At 36.5% G+C, this 20,519-nt stretch overlaps 2 protein-coding genes across 3 annotated transcripts in view; one reads left to right on the forward strand and one right to left on the reverse strand.

The window, feature by feature from the left end:
- Window positions 1-15,634, reverse strand: part of SMC4 (structural maintenance of chromosomes 4) — a 36,217-nt gene extending 20,583 nt beyond the window's left edge. Inside the window, exons 1-9 of one of the 2 annotated variants that reach the window (XM_008008542.3) lie at window positions 15,223-15,634; window positions 14,019-14,159; window positions 12,923-13,101; window positions 12,112-12,303; window positions 10,438-10,614; window positions 3,519-3,683; window positions 3,152-3,279; window positions 2,020-2,160; window positions 1,136-1,286 (exon numbers count right to left, since the gene is read on the reverse strand). In XM_008008542.3, coding sequence (XP_008006733.1) covers window positions 1,136-1,286; window positions 2,020-2,160; window positions 3,152-3,279; window positions 3,519-3,683; window positions 10,438-10,614; window positions 12,112-12,303; window positions 12,923-13,101; window positions 14,019-14,154 — 1,269 coding nt within the window. In that variant the 5' untranslated portion in view covers window positions 14,155-14,159; window positions 15,223-15,634. The remainder of the gene's footprint in view (window positions 1-1,135; window positions 1,287-2,019; window positions 2,161-3,151; window positions 3,280-3,518; window positions 3,684-10,437; window positions 10,615-12,111; window positions 12,304-12,922; window positions 13,102-14,018; window positions 14,160-15,222) is intronic. The other variant, XM_008008544.3, reaches the window with a different exon arrangement.
- Window positions 15,635-15,722: 88 nt separating this feature from the next.
- Window positions 15,723-20,519, forward strand: part of IFT80 (intraflagellar transport 80) — a 142,469-nt gene continuing 137,672 nt past the window's right edge. Inside the window, 1 exon segment of the mRNA XM_073023483.1 lies at window positions 15,723-15,850. The gene's annotated coding sequence lies outside the window, so the exon portion shown is untranslated.

The following is a 20,519-nucleotide window of genomic DNA, read 5'->3' on the forward strand; positions in this document are numbered from 1 at the left end:
TGATTATGTAGTACCGGTGAAGTTCAACATTTCCCAAAATGCCATTTCCTTAAACACTGACTCAACATATTTATCAGCTGTGCTAAGCAGAAAGTATTTTGTGAACAAATGCATTTAGAAAATGCTTATAGCATAGAGCCTAATCTATAATTATTGTGTAAACATATGCAACAAAGATTTTTTTTGCGGGGCGGGGGTTAAGGTATCATATCTATTTATGTACGATAGAGCTACGAACATGAACACAGCTTAAGAGACTCCAAATTATGAGCTTTCCTATCTCTAAGACACAGAGTCTCACTTTGTCACCCAGGCTGGATGCAGTGGCTTGATCACTGTTCACCGGAACCTTGAACTCAAGGCATCTCCTGCTGCCTCTGTCTCCTGACTAGCTAGGACTTATTAGGCATGTTCCACCAAGCCTGGCTAATTTTTAAATTTCTGTAGAGATAGGATATTACTATCTTGCCCAGGCTGGTCTTAAACTCCTAGCGTCAAGCAGTTCTCCAACTTTGGCCTCCCAAAGCACCGGGAACATAGGTGTAAGCCATCATGCCTGGCCAACATTGGTAATTCTTGCGAAATCCTCTTCTGATCCTGTTAGCTTAGTTTTTTGTAGAAGACAGGCAGTATTTTAAAGCCTGTAATACTTAACCTAAATATCTTTAAAAACTACTACTTTAGGAAAAAGAAAATTAAAATTAACACCAAAATGGAACTGCGGTAAATGTTTTCCCAATAACATATATTATTGTAATATAAACTTTAAAAATCAAAGTCAAGCTAGGCGCAATGGCTCACACCTGTAGTCCAAGTCACTTTGGGAGGCTGAGGTAGGAGGATTGCTTAAGTCCAGGAGTTCAAGACTATAATCATACCACTGAATACTAGCCTGGGCAACAGACTGAGACCCCATCTCTACAAAACTCCAAAACCAAACAAAAAACCTCCTGCAAAATAAAGTCAGTGGAAGCAAGGTTTCCCTAGAGGGGGTAAAATCATGTTCAGAGACAAATCTTAAAACAACATTTAGAATACTAATTCATTCTCTTAGGCAATAAGAGGCAAACACTTCCATGAAAACTAGATATGATATTCAGACATGATATCTTAAGAATTTTTTTCTAACACCTACCTTTTCTTTATCTTTTTGAAGTTGTTTCTCCAGTTTTTTGACTTTACTAGTTGCATGTTTTAATTTTTCTCTAACTTGAACATCTTCCAAATCTAGTTGTGTAAATTTTTCTTTATTCTCCTCAATAAATTTTGTAATTTTATTCAGTTTCCTAGCAAAGCAAGTAGTCATTATTTTGAATGTTCAGGTATTTTAAAACCATGTTATATTTCCTACCTGGAACACTTCCTCTATAAATATGTTCAGGCTTTTAATAAGGCAGGATCCTAAATCTCTCCTTCTTCCAAGATGATCCCTCTCCCCATAGTTGAAGAAGCACCTGTATTTGTGATTATGACAGCAATTTTGCCTTTCTAAGTTGGATGCAAAATACTACATTTTCCAGTGACTACAATGTTTAGGTATATAAAATTTTTACCATAGGAGTAAAAATTTTTTTTTTACCTTTTATGAATATACTTACAAGTTACTATACAAATTTTTTATTTAAAAATAGAGATACTAGTGTCACTGAAAAATGGCATAAGTAGGGACATGATAAAATCCTTAAAAATTTATCTAGAACAACCCAAATCCTACCCCTCTATCAGATTTGTGACTATTAATTAACCTGTCAAGCCAAATGCTTATTGTTTGTTACTGTGCTATGCCACTAGGGGGTAGCATCCCCACGGTTCCAAGACACAAGAGTAGGGCATTTGATCTGTAATAATGAACTGGATGTGAGGCAAGTTTTTTTTTTTTTTTTTTCTGCCAAGGGGGCCACCACTTGATATGCTGGCAAATGTCTTACACTCATAATGTGCTGGCAGTAAAGTTTATATATAAATACACATGTAATAAAATTATCTAAATACTCTTAGTACTTTCTAAAATATTATTACTTTTCTATATCTTTTACATCTTTATTCTTAGCTTTCATTTCATTTGATAGTATACTGCTCTTCTCATTAATTTCTTTGGTATCTTCATGAATTTTTTTCTTTTGAGTTTCCATTTCAGCAATTCGTTTCTGCAAATCATAACTAGAGGGAGAAAAAAAAAAAAAAGAAATTGAAGCTCCTAAAATGCCATTTCTAAAACTGTATAACAATTTTAGTAAAATTAGCTGTTTCTAAATTATTATTATACTAGTCAATATGTGACTACCTAGGCTATGAAGGGAAAAATCTCCTTGGGTCAAGGCTAGAATTTAGGAACAAAAATCGGTTTCATTGTACCAATGCGGTGGCTGACGCCTGTAATCCCAGCACTTAGGAGGCTGAGACAGGCAGACTGCCTGAACCCAGAAGTTTGAGACCAGCTTGGGCAACATGGCAAAACACCAACTCTATCAAAAAATGAAAAAGCAAATACAAAAAAATCCCAGCAACAACAATAATTAGCCAGGTGTATTGGTTTGCACCCTGTAGTCCCAGCTACTGATGAAGTGGACGTGGGAGGATCAACTGAGTCCAGAAGGTTGAGATTGCAGTGAGCCGTGATCACATACTGCGCTCCACCCTGGGTGACAGAGCTCCGTCTCAAAAAAAAGTTCATTGTAAGCTGAAAAAAATCAGATCTGCTATTACACAAATTTTAAAAAGTGCACATGTAAAAGGATTAAGCATAGTAATAAATACCTGCGAACCCACCTCCCAACTTAAAGTAGGATACTAAAAAGTCAACTTCAATGAATTGATAAATATGCCTAATTTAATAAATTCAACCCTGGTGATCAATGGGGTGACAGCCAGATAGTCCTCACATCAGATAAATTCACCACATAATTTCTTTTTTGTAGAGATGGGGTCTTGCTATGTTGCCCAGGCTGGTCTTAAACTCCCGGCCTCAAGCGACCCTCCTGTCTTAGCCTCCCAAAGTGCTGGAATTACTGGCATGAGCTTACACATCCAGTCACACAAAACAATGTTTAGAGACTTTTTTCACTTGTCTTTATGTTTCTCTAGGAAAAGAGAAGGGCTTTGACTTAATGGTTAAAAACTAATATAAAAATTGATAAATCAAGGCACTTACATATAATATTGACAAACATGATTCTTTTTTCTAAATATTTCATTTTCCAAGGTAAGAAATTCAATAGCTATGTTTTTCTCTCCTTCTAAGGCATCCTTTTCCTTTTCCACCATCTTTACCCTGTTTAACTATAGAAATTAAAAGTTTAAAGACTGAATACACATTTCATATATACAATATGAACTTAAAATATGCAAACATTAGACTAAAAACAATAAGGAGAACGTTCATCTTAAATGTTAATATATAAACTTCAATATAAGAGATAACATTTCATTATGAAGTATTATAACATGACTATCTTAGTAAAATGTGTTAAATCATAAATGAAACATTGATATACAATGAAAGTCTACAGAAGATTCACCTTCTCTCCTCTGTGTTCATTTAATATTTCAACTCTCCGACACAAGACTTTAATAGGTTCATTTAGCCGTCCACAACCAATTATATCTTCTAAATATTCAAGCATACCCTCATCGTGTTCAGTCTGGCCTTTTGGTTTCATCATAGCAATTTGTTCAACTTCGCCCTTTAAAAAAAGTTATATTTCATACTCATTGTATATGTTTAGCTAAATCAATCTTAAGTGAGAATTGGGAGCAGTTAAATAACAAAGCCAAGAGTAATAAACATCTAAATAAGATACAGTAGTTCAACGATTGCATAAGGTATAAATAAAAATGTTATTTTCACTGGTATTCCTAGGAGTTTTAATTTTACATAAGGATATATGAAACATGAATTTATATTCCCTTAGATAAATCCTTATAAAAGTGTAATATACATCCACTTATATATACACACACAGTTCCCCATCTAGAATGTTCAATATAAAAATAAAACAAGTAAAATTTAGGAAAGCATTCACTTAATCTGCAATCTGATTATAGTGGCAACATTATCAACTATTAATAACACAATTGAAGCTCCTGTTCTAAAATAAAGAATTTTCAATAACACTTGCATCATTAAACTGTGCTAGGAACCCTGTCCCAAAGTAGTATTACCAACTTTCTCTATAAACAGCTAAGATGAAAAAAATCAACAAAAAGAATTACATATTAAAAATAGTATATTGTTCTTAATTTAAATATCTTAGTGATTCCCATTTCCTAAGTGAACACAGGTGAACCTTAAAAATGTGGGGTAAAACTTACTGAGAGCATCATATTCACCAAAAGCCTCAACATAATTATAAAACGTAGACAATTTAATAACAGGACAAAACAGCTCATTTGAAAATCTACTCATTAAGGCATAATTTTATTTGTATACATCACTTTTCGATACTTTTGACAGTCTATTAGCACAATGATTATCAACAAAGTAAAACTGTTACCCCAAAAGTTATTTTCCATAACATTCATATTATGCATGAATCTGTATAAAGTGCAAATATGTAGATATTTACATAAAGTATTTTATTCTGCTTTCAACTGTTAGTTCTCTCTAAAAGTCTGCAGCAATAGTTTTAAGTTTTAGACAGGAATGAAGCCTGGAAAAACGCCCAAACCTTTGGATTATACAGGATGAACGTTAAGTTACTGAGGAAGCCAAGAGTCTTTTTCAAAGTTTGTATCTACGTAGGGTTTATTAACAGTGGCAGTACTGACATTTTGGGCTGGATATACTTTGTTGTGGAGAGCTATGCTGGGATTATAAGATGCGTTAATAGCATTTCTGACTTTCACCCACTAGACACCAGTAGCATCCCCCCTTCCAACAGCTATAACAACCCAAACTGTCTTCAGATGTTGCTGAATGTCCTATGGGAAGGGGAGCAGAATTACTGTCAGCTGAGAACCACCGATAGAGGCTGCAGTTTGTTTGTTCATTCATTTATTATTTTTTTGAGATAGGGTCTTGCTCTGTCGCCTAAGCTGGAGTATAGTGGTGCGGTCTCAGCTCTCTGCAGACTTGACCTTCCAGGCTCAAGCGATCCGCCCAGCTCAGTGTCCCAAGTAGCTGGGACTACAGATGCACACCACCACACCCAGCTAATCTTTAAAAAAAATTTTTTTTTTGTACAGATGGTGGTTCCCCTATGTTGTCCAGGCTGGTCTTCAACTCCTGGGCTCAAGCCATCTTTTGCCTCAGCTTCCCAAAATGCTGGGATTAAGGGCATGAACCACTATGCCTAGTCTAGAAGTTTTAGTTTAAATCCTGTGGGTTAGTGTTTATAATCCAAATAACAAACAATATCTGACAACTAATATTCTACCCAATTCAAGGATAATATCTGAACACGTATTTTAAGAAAATGAAAAACCATCCTAAGAGAACTTACATTTGAGTCAAATGGCCATAATATTATTAAAGTATACATTTTTCAGATAGCTAAAAGTTGGGATTCAGTTAACAGTTTATGCTGATAAAAATATTCCTTAAAAACATCGTATTTCTCCTGGCAAATTACTTATTGAAGAGACAGAGTACAGCTATTAAGAAACAGCTTAGCTTTGGGTAAATAACAATGATTGCTTATTTTTGGTTGGTTGTTCCTCTCTCTCCAAACAAAATGAAAGATACAGCTATGATTTCCTCTTACTCTAATAAAGTTGACAATTTTTTTTTTTTTTTAAAGAGGATATTTACAAAGCAAAATAGTTACATCTCAAGTCCTACATAACACTAATTCTTATTATACTGTATTGCTTTTTTTAAAACCAGTTACCATATTATCAGATTAGCATTATTGAATCAACAGTCTATTAACAGGCCTTTACTTGTCCTTTGACTATTAAGACTACTGTGGTATCACAATGACAACCTGGGACCCTTCTTGTTGCTCTGTTCTTTGATGTCCTTTGCCTGCCCTACCACTTGCTACCATTTCCAATCTTCCTTCTTCATTTGTGCCACCTCCTATGTAATCTGTAGACTGACAGTCTGTGCCTAAAGGATTCCTTCTTATTTCTTCAGAAAACTTACATAACTCATGTAAAATCATAGAATATAGTTTTAATTTAGGGCAATAAGCTCAATAAATTTCAGAAATAATTTTAAAACATCAACCTGAATTTAAAGTCATATCAAGGTTCAATCTAAATCACAAATAGTGACTGGCACAATCACAGACAAAAAATGTTTCAAGTTGCTACAATACTATTACCTGACGCTGACAAAGTTTTACATGTTCCCAGTGTTATCTCTATTTGCTGTCGCTTAAAGCATATGAAACAAGGTCTTAAATGCTTTTTTCCCCCCACTGTTATTTACTACAAACTTCCTATGTTTTAAATTACATTCTTACTATATAAAAGACACTAAGCAACTATGGAAAAGATCAAGTATGGTTTTTAAGAGTTACACAAAAAGAGCAAACATGCTCCAAGAGTACATTTACCATATCAACAGCTTAAATCTTAATTTATGGAACACTTTGAGTGGCAAACCAGGAATTATGATCCAGTTATACCATTCTTGGAGAATCAATTTACAGAAATACAGCTTAAAAATCTATGATGCCCTTTATCCTTATTCAAATGTAATCCAAATTTTAGCAAGTATAAACTACAGAAAACTCAAACAGTACATAGCTATAATAAAGTTTTGTTGTCCTAGTAAAGCCTCAATTATTCTTCTATTTTTACGTATAATTACTATGGAGGGGGGTTTCACTGATTCTTACGGCAAATATGAGTGTTTGTATAAAAATTAAATGGCCTAAAATTACTGGGGTTTAAGTTTTTATCTTGATCATATTTTTATTTTCTACATCTTTTATTATATTATACTATAAATTACTGTTCTTTATCTTCCTCTAATACATTTTACTCTAATTTGATCTTTGTAAGCTACCAGAGGCCAAGAAACTAAACCACCAAGGTTAGTATCTTCCTGAAATAAAACAGAAAGAGTAATTTGTTCGTAGTTGGACTTCTTGATATCTATTTCTGGTTGGTTAGAGGATGCTTCCTTGCTGCTCCCCACCACCTCCACCCTACTTGTGGATATTGAATACCTTCGGAAAACTGAGGTATTACCGAAAAAACTAAAAATTTCTTTTGATATTATAGCATAAGCTCATTTCTACAGACTAAGAGACTAGAATCCAAATAGTTTATGTGATAAGCTTAAGAGAAGTACATTGGAAGAGATGGCTAGGCAACAACTCAGACCTAGCTTAATTAAATCTTCAGATTACAAAATAACTTAAAAACAAACAAACAAACAAAAAAACCTTTGCTATTATTTATTTAGAGACAAGGTCTCACTCTGTCACCCAGGCTGGAGTGCAGTGGTACAATGTTGGCTCACTGCAACCTCTGCCTCCTGGGTTCAAGCAATCCTCCTACCTCAGCCTCCTGAGTAGCTGGGACTATAGGAGTGTGTAACCAAGCCCAGCTAATTTTTGTATTTTCTGTAGAGACATAGTTTCACCATGTTGCTTAGGCTGGTCTCGAACTCCTGGGTTCAAGAGATCTGCCTGCCTCAGCTTTCCAAAGTGCTGGGATTATACGTATGAGCTAACGTGCCCAGCCTGGTTTTTCAAACTTTAGATTTTGTAATGTGAAGACAAAAACATATGAAATTGAAAACTTTGACAAAATTAAAGTTGTGCTAATAGTTGTAACTTTTGAGGAGTTTACAAAAATATTCCTGAGGCAGCAATCATTAATACAACTTTTTAGTAAAAACATTAACCATTCTTCTACCCCTGAATGGAGCAAAAGCACCCCTAATTTATAAGTCATAGTTACCCAAGAAATGCTATACAGAGCTAATAAAACTCTACTTGTATGGACTTACAGTTATTACAATGGGACCAAGGCTCCCAAAGTAGATATATATAAAAGGAAATGTACAATTACAAAAAACACAATGGTCAATCATAACTAAAACTTTGTGAGGGCATGTATGTGTCTTTAAGGACAAGAAACAAGGTTTAGCCATCTTTATATTACTTATAGCATCTTAGCATAGTGCCTTAAAAGGAATTCATTTGAATGGCCAATTAATGAAATTTTTAATGGATTCAAGTAATAAAAATGCCTACTTGAAAAATTTGCTAAGCCAATATATTAACACTGAAAAATTTTACTCTTAGGAAATTCTAGAAAATTTGGTTCTTTTAAATCTTAAAAATAAATGTTTACTTTTACTAAATTTAGATTACTTTTGCTGTTAATCACTATTACTGGCCAAAGAGTCTACATGTTTTATTCCAAGTAATGATTTAGGTCTTGGATGTTGATACTACGATGCTGTTTCCAACTTCTCAGCCTCCCAAATCAGTTTTTAAGATAGATGTTATTCAGTAAAAGAGAAGGTAATACAAATCACATTTTTACTTACCATCAAATGCTTTATATTGCCAGTTAGGAGTATGAGATTTTCATAAGCGACTTAAAAAAAAAAAATCCATAGAAACCATTGCCATTTTCCCTCAGTTTTAATTGGGCACTCACTATTAGTTCTACTGTAGTCCAGTCCCTGTTTCTTATTCCTAACAGGTGAGTTTCTAAGGTTCTTATCTGTAAATTTAATTGAGTCAAACTGAATCTGTTAACTTGGAACATTTACCTTGGTATTATCTGGGAAGAAATGTTTTTAAAACAACTGTAAAGATCACAATAAAAAGGTTCAGATTATCATGTGGACAAATTTGCTTTAGCATCCCATATACTTCAGAAGCACAAATGTAATATAAACTTGACAATTTATAAATTATTTACTCCCTTGGGACAATATTACATTAGCTTCCTTTATTACTGAATTATGCACAGAGATGCTGTACAGGGAAAAAAAATATCCTCAGAAGGGTTAAAATGGTATTTTGATCAATCTTTGCATAAATGTAAAACTCTGATTATCCCAGGACGACGGTAAAAGATGATTAAGCAAAAGATATACGTTAAGTATAATTTCCTGCAAACTGGTATCATCATCAAATTTAGCATTATATAGGGACATAGCTTTTTATCCATAATTAACCAAACCAAGTCCCAGAATATGAAAGTCAATAAAACAGTTCAATTTGATTTTAAAAACACACAAAATCCTTTAATGCCACATTCTATAAATTCAAATCTTGTTTAGAAATACATCTGCAATTAATTTCCTCAACATTAATTTTTAAACAAGTTTAGGTTGAAGTATTGCAAATATACTGTGCCTGGTAATAAAAGATACTAAAAAAGCTTATCCTAGAATGATACTGATTTACCTTGTATACTACGAATGTCTAAAAGTAATAATTTTTAAAAATAATTGAAGAATAAAGACTAAAATGGAAACAGAGGCTAATATTTTATAAGTTTGTTACTAGGAACATCCAGTCACCCTAACAAAACTTTTAGCATCAAATCAAAATTCCCTACTTATTTCAGTCATTTCTGCATCACAAAATAGTTTTGCTTTTATTATTATGCTTCGGTGATTCCTGATGGAACACAGGAAAAGAAGATACCCTAGAATCAAACAGGAACTTGACAAAGCCATGGTTTTACCCTTTTTTTTTTTTTCAAAAAATTCTGAATTTTGAGGACAGAGAAAAAAAGATAGGGGATTTTTCTTACCAAGCCCTGCTGGTAGAATATACTTTTACTTAAAGAAAACAGGGTTTCTAATAAAAATCAGCTTGGCACAGGTACTCAATTTTTACACCTCTTTAAAAGGACTTGCTCTGTAACAGCTGTGATACTTAAGAATGTAATATCAAAGTTCCTTTCTTTCACTAGTCGTGGTTCCACCAAGTCAGTCATTTTCAACGAAACAAAAACCAGTGAGTAAAGGTTCAGTTAACCATCCGAAGTGTTAGAAAGATTACATTAACTAGGTGCTCAGGTAAATCGAACACCAATTGTACCGATTTTTTTCAGTTTTTGGTTATATATCAGAAAAGAATAAGAACAAGAACAAAGGAAAAGGATAGATTATTAAAAAAATAATACATTTCATTTAAAATGTTACCTTAAAGGGAAATACAAACAATGGATAAAATAGTTGCTATATCCCTGTCACACTGAAGCAGCACAGTAATATTGGTGTTTAATACATTATTTCACTACGCCAATATTTACGTGCTGCTAGAGTGGAACAAGTATGTCAGTTCATCCAAACATAAAATGAACATCTGATGATTAAAACATAGTTTTGAATGAATTTCCTTAAATTTCTAGAGCAGCAAATAATGATTCGCATCTTGACTGTAGTATGTAAACCATGATGTGCTGCTACAGTACTTTAAGGCCTCAAAAATACAGGATTCATCCAACCTAACTTTATAGAAAAAAAAGTAACAAGAATAAGATAATCTTGGAAGTCTTTAATAAACTTACCTGTAAAATTAAAAATCTATTATGGTCCAAGTCAATTCCATGGCTTCGAAGAAGATTTCCAACATCCTTAAATGTCTTTTTCTTTCCACTTATGTGATAGACAGAAGTATTATCTCTGTAGGCCGTTCTGGATACATAGAAATTACTGTTCGGAATGACTTCATAATCATCCCCTTCCTGTTTTGAGGAAAAACAAAACCAGAAAACAATTGTTGGTATTAAGTCATAGGCCTACTTCAAAATTCACTCATTTCATACTGAAACTAATTCTATAGATTAAAAACTTCAATTGAACACGCACACAAACTGCCAGTAGTTCTCAATAATAACAACTCGGCTTAGCAAAGAATTGATAGTTTTCCATGCTGCTTGGTCTCTTTCTCAAAGATCACAAAAACCAAGAAGCCAAACCAACCAGCCAACGAAAAAACCCACCTCCAAACAAGCCTAAAAACATTTATGATTCAGAAGAGGTAGACAAGATTCCTACCATATTCAAAACCCACACAAATTATTAACATGTTGACAGATTTAAAAAGCTGCAGCTTTTAAAAATGATGATTCAAAGAAAAAGGAAGGAAGGTAGTAACGGCGTGATACAGTTTAGTTTTTTTGTGTGGGAGGGTAAAGAGTGTGCCATTAATTTAAAGTAAAAAGCATCACAAAATAACAACTGAATTCCCTAGGTTTTCTTTTAAACAAACAAGATGTAAAAAAAAAAAAAAAAATCAATTGCAAATCTACTTTAACACCCACTTTCCCTTACCCTTAAAAGTTCTGTCATACTGAAGCAATGACTTCTAAAATTTAGATAAATCAAATGTAATTAATAGGCAATGGAATAAAATCTGATTTACCGGCAATCTATTTTCCAACCCAACTTGTACAACAGAAAGCACAAAATAAACCAAATTAAAATAGATGATTCTGTGTAATTAAAGCACTTTGTACTTTTTTTAAAAAAAGGAAAACAAAATTCAAAAGCCAAATCACCTCCCAATTTCATTATGTAATTAGTTTTCTATATTTTTAGGTTTCATCGCGTCATTTTTGAACAATCAATTTCCTACATTAATTATTAAACAGAAGCAAAAGTATCAACAGGTAAATAATCTAGACATTTTACCTGTAATTGTCTCTATTTCTAGAAAACAAACATTAGCTTGCCCTTCCCCCATTTCAAAAGCACTTAATCACAGCAGTAGTCAAACTGAAGCAAAGCTCCTTCATATCATAGATACTCAGGGGCCACTAACATTAAAGTTAAAATGCACTGAAATAATAAAGATGGTAAAACCAGCCAATTGCTATATTTTCAAGTTCAGCTAATTTATTCTAAAGCAACCAAAATATAACTTTAAAAATGAACCCAATATTTATAGTAAAATAATGCCTATTGAGTACTCAGGATCCTAAAACTGCTCAATGTTTTTATTCCAAAAAGGATTACTATGAACTATTTGTAATTCATTTCTTTAGCTAAAAATTTAATATTTTAAAAGGCACCACCACCACTCCCCCAAAATAAAATATGGTCAGAGATAATGAAACCAATACTTTCTGCTATAATTACATACAAATTTCTTAAAGTCAAAAATAATAAAATATGCAATGCATTTAAGTCCATTTGCCTTGCTTGAACTTGTCAATAACTAAACAATAAAAATCCCTTACCTTATCAATTATCTTTTGAAAATGAACTTCTACGGTACAACTCTGAATGTCCTTGTGTTCATCAGAATTATGTATTAATACTGAGAGTTTTTTAGATCTTATTTTTTGTGCTCGATAGCCAAACACAAAAAGCATAGAATCAATAACATTGGATTTGCCACTGCCATTTGGCCCAATAATACAGGAAAACCGCTGCATTAAAAAAAAACAAAACAAGTAAAAGTTCATAAGGTCAAGCTAATACTACTGATTTTAACTTAAACTGTTAGGTTTTTTTTTTTAACTTTACTTGCAGTTAAAAACTGCAAGTATTTAAAAGTTTTTATTGCTAATCACGGACATACAACTTGAGTTTTCTTACATCAAGTCCTCCTCTAAGTTTCAACATTTAATAAGAATGCTCTAATTCTAACGCAGACGTTTTAGAAAACTCGTTTTATAGTTAAATTATCTAAGGGTTCCAACGAAAGCTTTAAGAAAAAAAATTATCTAAGGGAAAATACTATTTCAAACAAAAACACCGACTCCATTCAATGGAAAACTTTACAGCTAGAGGTACCAAAGATAACCAGATAAACAAAAGATAATTTAAGTGTTAAAATCATATGAAACGTGTGTGCGTGTGCGAGAGAGAGAGAGAGAGAGAGAGAGAGAGAGAGAGAGAGAGAGAGAAAGAGAAAGAATGGCTATCAGGATAAATAGGGAGTGAGTGAATTTTAGGATAGTTACAAAACTGAAACATCTTGTAAAGACGTTATTACCTTACAATAGTTATTTAAAAGTTATAAAATAGTTATTTCCATACAAATACCTTATGGAAAGGTCCCAGAATTTTCTCCCCAGCATAGGATTTGAAGTTCTGGTTTACAATATGAGTTATCATAAGCCGAGGAGCTCCAGCTTCATTGGTCATTGCTGGAGGCGGGGGAGGAGGAATGCTATTCAAAATCTCTTCTAAACTTCTATTATCAAGCTCCTCACTTGCAGTCTCTAAGTCAGTGAAAGGAAAGGAAAAGGAAGGCAAACGGGGGAAAAGCCTACATTAGTGCAATTAGTTCGGAGAACTAATGACTGGCCATCTTTAAAAGTAGGGGATGGAGGGATGTTATTTATGAAACTTAGGAGTCTGTATTTTCCACTTAAATATGTTATTATCTTAAACTCATGGGGGCGACTAAACCTTCAGCTTGATTTTATTAAAAAAGAAATTCTTGAAAGAAATGCCACCAGTCACAAAATTCTATATACCTATACCTCTTAAGAGTCAAAACACTACATCATAGAGCTAATCTGGGAAAACCGTAACAAGCTATTTCCTGCTGTCTATCCTAAACAGGAGGTTAAATCCTAAGGCTCTAGATCCAATTATCCATACCGCCGAGCACCTCGAACCTTCATTTTGGAAACTCATGAACTTCGGCGACACTGCCACGAGAGCTTAATAATGTCACCCAACTCCTGGACTCACAAAAGCTACAGTGGTTTCAAATAAATTATCGTCTTTTCTTTAAAGGCAATCTAAGACCACGGAGGTGAGGTTAGGGTCAAGAAACTTTTCATCATGCTCACATAGTCATATTGATTGTCTCTGGGAAAAAAATCCACTTGCTCTTGATTGACCGTCTCGATTTTAGCGGAAATACAATAAAGATGTCTGTACCATTCCACAGGTCACAAACAAAAATTCACAACTGAACCCGTTTGCTCGCCCCCATCCCTTCCAGCGCCGTTACACCAAAATTGCACGGGAGTCTTATCTCAAAGTTGCCAAACGGCTCTCCTAAGCCTCTACGGGACCGACACCGGATCTTCAGACTTCAACCCCGCAGCCTCTAGCCCCCGCTCAACAACTCCAGCCAGCCTCGGGCTGGGCGCGCGTTCCTGCGGAGTCGCGGCGGGTCACTCACCTGCGGCGGTGGCTGGGCTCTCCGCGCGGCCGGACGGCGGCTCAGGCTCCGCGTCGCTGCTGGCGCCGTCAGGGGACGGCGGCGGCCCTTCCTCTCTGCGCCGGGCAGTGGAGGGCTGGGTGCCTTTACGGGGCATGGTTGCTGGGGCCGAGGGAGAGCCGGGAGCAAGTGAGCCCGCGGGTTGCTACACCGCGCCCGCCCCACCCGGGGAAACCTCGGTCCACCGGCTTCCAGGAGCCCCGCTTAACACCCCGCTTAGAGGCAGTGGGAGTTCGGGAACGGAGCCATCGAAAGACACCAGTGGCAAGAAGGCAGGACTGGTTTCTTAACAAGACCTATGTAAGTGAGAAAAACTAGAGGTGCCTGAGGATCAATCAAGGACTGAGCAACTGCTTATTTATTTTTTTAAAAGCCCTCCACCCGTCCGCCCATAGTATAAGCGTGTAATACTCGCTAACGCATTTCTAACGGAGGAACTCCCATATGCCGGCATTTCCGGACATTCCCACGCTCTCGAGGCCAGGGATGCAAGCGCACCGACATGGAGAAACGAGTTCGTGTCAGGGTCAGGATCCCGCGGCTAGCAACTCTCTCTAGAACGGTGAGGACTTAACTGGCGACTCGCCGCCGGCTTTCGTCTGCCCGCCCTTTAGCTCCCGGTGCCGTTGACGGCCCGAAGCGTAACGAGGTCTCCCTCCTCTCCGCGATCCGACCGCTAAGGGCGAAGGCTGGAACCAACCACTAGCAACTTCAAGTCGGACGCTGGCAGCGCTTGCTAATTTTGGGGTGTTAAGAGTTTGTCTCTCCAGCTCCCCGGGCGGAGTCCCGTTGGACAGTAAACCATGAAAGGTCACCCGCGAAGGCTGAGACCCGGTGACTAGTCCCTTGGCAGAAGAGAGAGGGGTAGGGGGAGACGCCCTTTCCCAGATAGAGACTAGGATTTTTTAAAGAAGAGATTTGCGAGGCTCGGGGCCTCCCCAAGACGTCTGAGTAGCTTGGAAAAGTGGCGCCCGGGAGTTGCGCGCGGGAGCCAGGGCCGCCGGGGAGCGGCCGAGGGGGGAGGGGTGACAGCAAGAGAAATCTCCCAGCGGCAGCCTCAGCCCGGACTTCGTCGCTCCGGCTCAAGGCCTCTATTTTCCAGGCGCTCGCGGACAAGGCAGGAAGTAAGAGCGTGACAACCTGACCAGGAAGAGAAGTACTTTACCTGCGAGACAGTCCGCTCAGACCAAAGCTGGAAACGGTTGTGTAGTATCCACCTCTCTGCTCCTACCGGTGTTTCGGCTCCGGGTCCTTCACTCGAAAATGGCGCCTAAAATACAAACTCGAACGGAAATTCGTTACAAATGCGCGCAATGATTTCTGGGATCCACTAATTTGAAAAAAAGTGCGGCGATTACCACCGCCATCTTATGGTCGCTCCTGCGCATGCGCGAGCTCCTAGCGTGACCTACGCGGTAGAAGTTTCTACTAAGTGAAAAGGAAGAGCGAGGGATTGTTTTCTCTGTGGTCTACAACAGCAGCACTATTATTAAAAATATTTTGAAAAACAACCTGGCAAGTTTTGAAAAAATATTTTTTTGGAAAGGGTAGGGTTCCGCTCACAGCGGGACGCGGGGCTCAGTGGTCCAGAAACGCCTCTTCAGAAGAGGGCGGGCTTACCGAGAGGCGGGGTCTCTGGCCCACTCGGATGACGTGCCGCGTAAAAGTATCGCGGGAAGAGGAAGGGAGCGTAACTCTAAGAAGTCGCTATGGTGACGGGGAGGTCGGGAGGCTTCTTGGTAACTGGTACCAGGTATTTCAGAGCAATCGCCACCGCTTTCCTGGAACTTGAGGTAAATCTCTTCACCTCTGGACCTGGTGGGAAAAGGGTTTGGAAGTTGTAGGCGTCACTGGATCCCATCTTTTCTGTTTTGAAGGTGTGTGCTTCGTGGAGCATCATTTTCTGTCTCTCTGGCGGCAGCGAGGCTCTGGGTGTAGCTTTTGGGATGAGAAGGAGGAAGCCCTGAATTTGAAGGGAGTAGAGAGACAACTAGAAGAAGACCTGGATTAGTGATAGCTTAGTCCACATGTGAATAGCGCAATAACGATTTTCGAGTTACTGGTTTTTAGATCATTGTTGTTACTAGTGAAAGGTTTCGGTCTTTTAAAATAGCTTGACTAAAACGCTCTTTAATGGAAAAAACGACTCGCCAGTGTTCTGGTTATTTTTATGAGGAAATTATCGATCAGCAAATATTCCCTAAGTAGCTTTTGTATACATTGCACTGGATAAGACATAATTAGGATTAGTAAGCAAGTTTGGCAATTCCTGTTCCCCGAGAACTTAGTTTTAGTGGGTTTTTAACCTGAGGTCTGTGGATCTGGTGGTAGGTGATTGGGCTTCACAGTTCATAACTCGCCTAACATTGTATACATAATTCTATGTGCATTTTTTTTGGAAGTTAGTTTTCCTACAGCTTTAATCAGAATCTCATACTTGCTCCTAATTCCCTGCATTGTTAAAGAGCCACCAGCTCATTTGACTATCTCCAGTATTCATGCAACAACTCTTAAGTACTTGATATTGAGAACTACTGGCCTCTTTTTTTTTTTCTTCAACTTTTGCTTACTTAGGGTCTGGCATGTTAAAGCACCAAAAAATCTGCCTTCTGAATGAATTTACATGATCACTCTAAATATATTATGGTTCTTCTCTCGAAGAGCATGAAGTCAGGTTCAGTGATTCTCAAAAAGGCGTGGAGAGCCAAGGCCCTCCCAACCAATTGTAAGAATTTGGTGAGGTTGGGAGACTGGTGTGTTTTAAGTAAGCATAGACTCAATATCGTGATATATCTTTATGTTTGAAGTTAAAAACTATTGTTTTCATAAACTACAGAAAATAAAGCTTAATGAAAAAAAGTTTTTTGACTGGTAAGCATACCAAGAAGATATAAGGATTATCTTTGAGAGCTTCTGGAATTTTTGCATTTCCAAAGGTTGTAAAACACTACAAAACCTGAGTTGGAGAGGTATCAACTATGCGGATCATCTGAGGTTGGGAGTTCGAGACCAGCCTGACCAACATGGAGAAACCCCGTCTCTACTAAAAATAAAAAATTAGCTGGACACGATGGAGCATGCCTGTAATCCCAGCTACTAGGGAGGCTGAGGCAGGAGAATCGCTTGAATCCGGGAGGTGGAGGTTGCGGTGAGCCGAGATAGCGCTTTTGCACTCCAGCCTGGGCAACAAAAGCGAAACAGCGTCTCAAAAAAAAAAAAAAAAGTATAGACCAAATTGAGTGGTGTATTTGGGGGAACAGAGCACATTGTAGTGGAAAGATGTAATATAGAAAACAGAATCGTAAGTTCCATCATTTTTTAGGTATATGCTTGACAGTTTCCTCCTCTTGTCAATCTTGAGAGTATTTATTTATGAAACTAGCATATAATACCTGTCTCATCATACTGTTTATGATTGTTCATCTAGCACATATTCCATAAGGATTTGATTTTGCTGTGTTTATGACACTGAACTTATTAAAGTATGCTAAGGACGAATACTGGGATATCAAGTTAGAGGAAGGGTAGCTTCTGAAGGATCTTGAAAACCAAGTCAAGGATGTTAGATACGATATGGAGGAAACGGCTTTTAGAACAATTCTGAGCCAAGGAATGACTTGGTAAATATAGGAAGAATAATTAACAGTAGTTATGTGGGATGTGTTAATGGGGAAAGAAAATGAGATCAGTCTAGGCTTTCGTTAAGATTGTTACTATATAACAATAAGTGAGAAGTGCCTACACAGTAGGATGGAAAAAAATCTGGAGTCATTTTGGGGGAAAAATCTATAGCTTTTGTAAATTGTCATGGTTCAGAGTATAAACCCTTGAAGTCAGTCATATACTATTCTTTGTGTATCCTTGAATTAGTGATAAGGTATAGGAAGAACGATAAGTCACAGAAACAAAGTTTTGATAAATAAACTGACCGATGGCCTTAAATTTAATTGAACCTAACTATTGCCCACTCAGAAATTTTGAAAAGGGGCATAAACCGGTTGTATAATGAGAAAACATAACAAACAGCTACAGAGTAGACTTAAATCTGGAGATTTATATATACCACAAAAATAAGACATTCAGAATAAGTATAATTTTTGAGATGATATTAGAGTCACAAGAAATACTTTTGGTTGATTGTTGCCAATATTTTGGACATGTCTCATGAAATTAACAGAGTTTAATTACAAAGAGAAGGTAGCCTACCTGGAAAAGACTGGGTTACAATCATTTTGGAAAGTATTGCTATAACCAGGTCTTATCTTCCTAGTCTAAAATAATCTGCCAGTAATCTCTATTTGCAATTTCAGGCAGTCTTAGAAGAAAAACCTCACTTTTTACATCAGAAAAAAATTATACCCCACAGGAAGAAATACGTTCAAAGAGAAAAATTGGAATTACAGTCTTAATTTTCAATTCTTTAAGTGCAAGTTTTTTTCATAATTTTAATAATACGTGTTTTGTTTGCCTTTCATGTCATAACATTTCAGAAAGGCTGAAATTAGATTTCTCAGTAAATATTTTAAAAGATTAAGTTTGTAATTGTAAATATTTAGATAAATTAGATATTAACTAATATGATTTTGTGTAAGTATTGTATAAATATTTAGATAATATTGTTCAAGATTAATAGATATAGACACAGTGCAGATAGAAGTGAATATTCCTCCTGATAATATAAGCCCCTTGGTATATTAATGTTACAGAAACACACATAACTTATCACCAAAAACCCAGGAAGCTAGAAGGCAGAACAGCTCTTTTTTGGAAATGTTATATTGAAAGATAAGTATGTTTTTATTCTGTAGGTTGGAATTCTGGAAAGATATATTCAACAAGCAGTAGAGGTACAGAGTATGGCTTAAGAGAGAAAATAAAATGGGTAGTGTTATAAGAATAACTGGAACACTAAAATAGGTTAGGTTTTTAAGATTGTAAGTGGAGAGAAGTTAGCACCAGACCAAGGATATTAAGAAAATGTTCATTTTTAGAATGTAAGAAGAAATAATTACAGTAATATCTAGGATAGGACCCTCTTGATTACAAGTGACAGAAAACCCAATCCAAATTGTCTTGAGAAAAAACAAATATTGTCTCCTATAACTAAAAAGTCAGGTGACTATAACTGGATTGAGGGTTCAGACAAAGACACAAGGGTTTGGTTTCTTTCCTTGCTTTGAACTCCACTGTGTTGGCAGTATTTTCAGGTTCCGTATGATAGTCTCTAGCACCTTTAGGTTCTCCCCTTGCTGTGGTAAGATAGCTACAGCAATTCTAGCCTCATATCTTCTAAAATTAAAATCCAAGGGGGAATGAGAGTTTCTCTTCCCCAGCATTGATTTGAATAAAAGTCCTGGGCCACCTGTGAAACAGTCTGTGCAAAGGGAATGGAATGCTCTAATTGGCTTAAGTCTGGGCCTCATGCCACATGGGCTAACAGTGAGGAAGTGGTTGTTGCAAAGAGAAATTCTTTTTAGGTAGGAAAAGAATGAATATACATACGCAGGGTGAAAAAACAACTTTCACTGGAAATACTAACATTTATTAAGTACTTACTATGTATTGGGTACTCTACTGGACACTTTACATATTTTATCTCATTTAGTCATTATAACTAATTTGTCAGGTATTATTAGCCTCATTTTATGTAAGAAAGAAAGCAAAGTGTAGTATCTTCATAAAGATAAGCCAGGTGAGAGTTTTAATAAGAAGGGATTCACGTGTGGAGAATGGTGATCTTATAAAAATATCATTTATTAGGGTTTTGTAGAAATGCAGAAATGCATAAAAATTGGGTCATAATCCCTTTCACTCAGATAATCCTATATTAAATATGTAAATGGATAGATTAAAAAGTACTGTGAGCATTGTTAAAAACTTCAAACAGAACAGAAATATATAAAATTAGAATTTAAAGCTTTCCTTCTCATCCCAGTGCCCCTACTCTTTTAGAGGTCTCCATTATTAAGTGTCTTGCATATCTTCCCAGAAAAATGTTTTGGTATCTGCCAGCTTAAATATATCTCATTTTTTCTTTTCGCAAAAGGAATTAAATTATATAATACAGCTGTATATCTTGCTTTTGTCATTTAACATAGACATCTTTCTATATCAATATGTACAAGTTCATCTCATTTTTAAAATAGTTTTTTTTTTTTTCTTTTTTGAGATGGAGTCTCACTCTGTCACCCAGGCTGGAGTGTAGTGACAATCTCGGCTCACTGCAACCTCCACCTCCCGAGTTCAAGTGGTTCTCCTGCCTCAGCCTCCTGAGTAGCTGGGATTACAGGCGCCTGCCACCACATCCAGCTAATTTTCGTTTTTGTTTGTTTGTTTGTTTTTGTTTTTGTAGAGATGGGGTTTCACTATGTTGGCTAGGCTGGTCTCAAACCCCTGACCTCAAGTGATCCACCCACCTCAGCCTCCCAATATGCTGGGATTACAGGTGTGAGCCACGGTGTC

This window comes from Chlorocebus sabaeus, chromosome 15, assembly GCF_047675955.1.
Source record: "Chlorocebus sabaeus isolate Y175 chromosome 15, mChlSab1.0.hap1, whole genome shotgun sequence".
In the NCBI taxonomy this organism is placed as follows: Eukaryota; Metazoa; Chordata; class Mammalia; order Primates; family Cercopithecidae; genus Chlorocebus; species Chlorocebus sabaeus.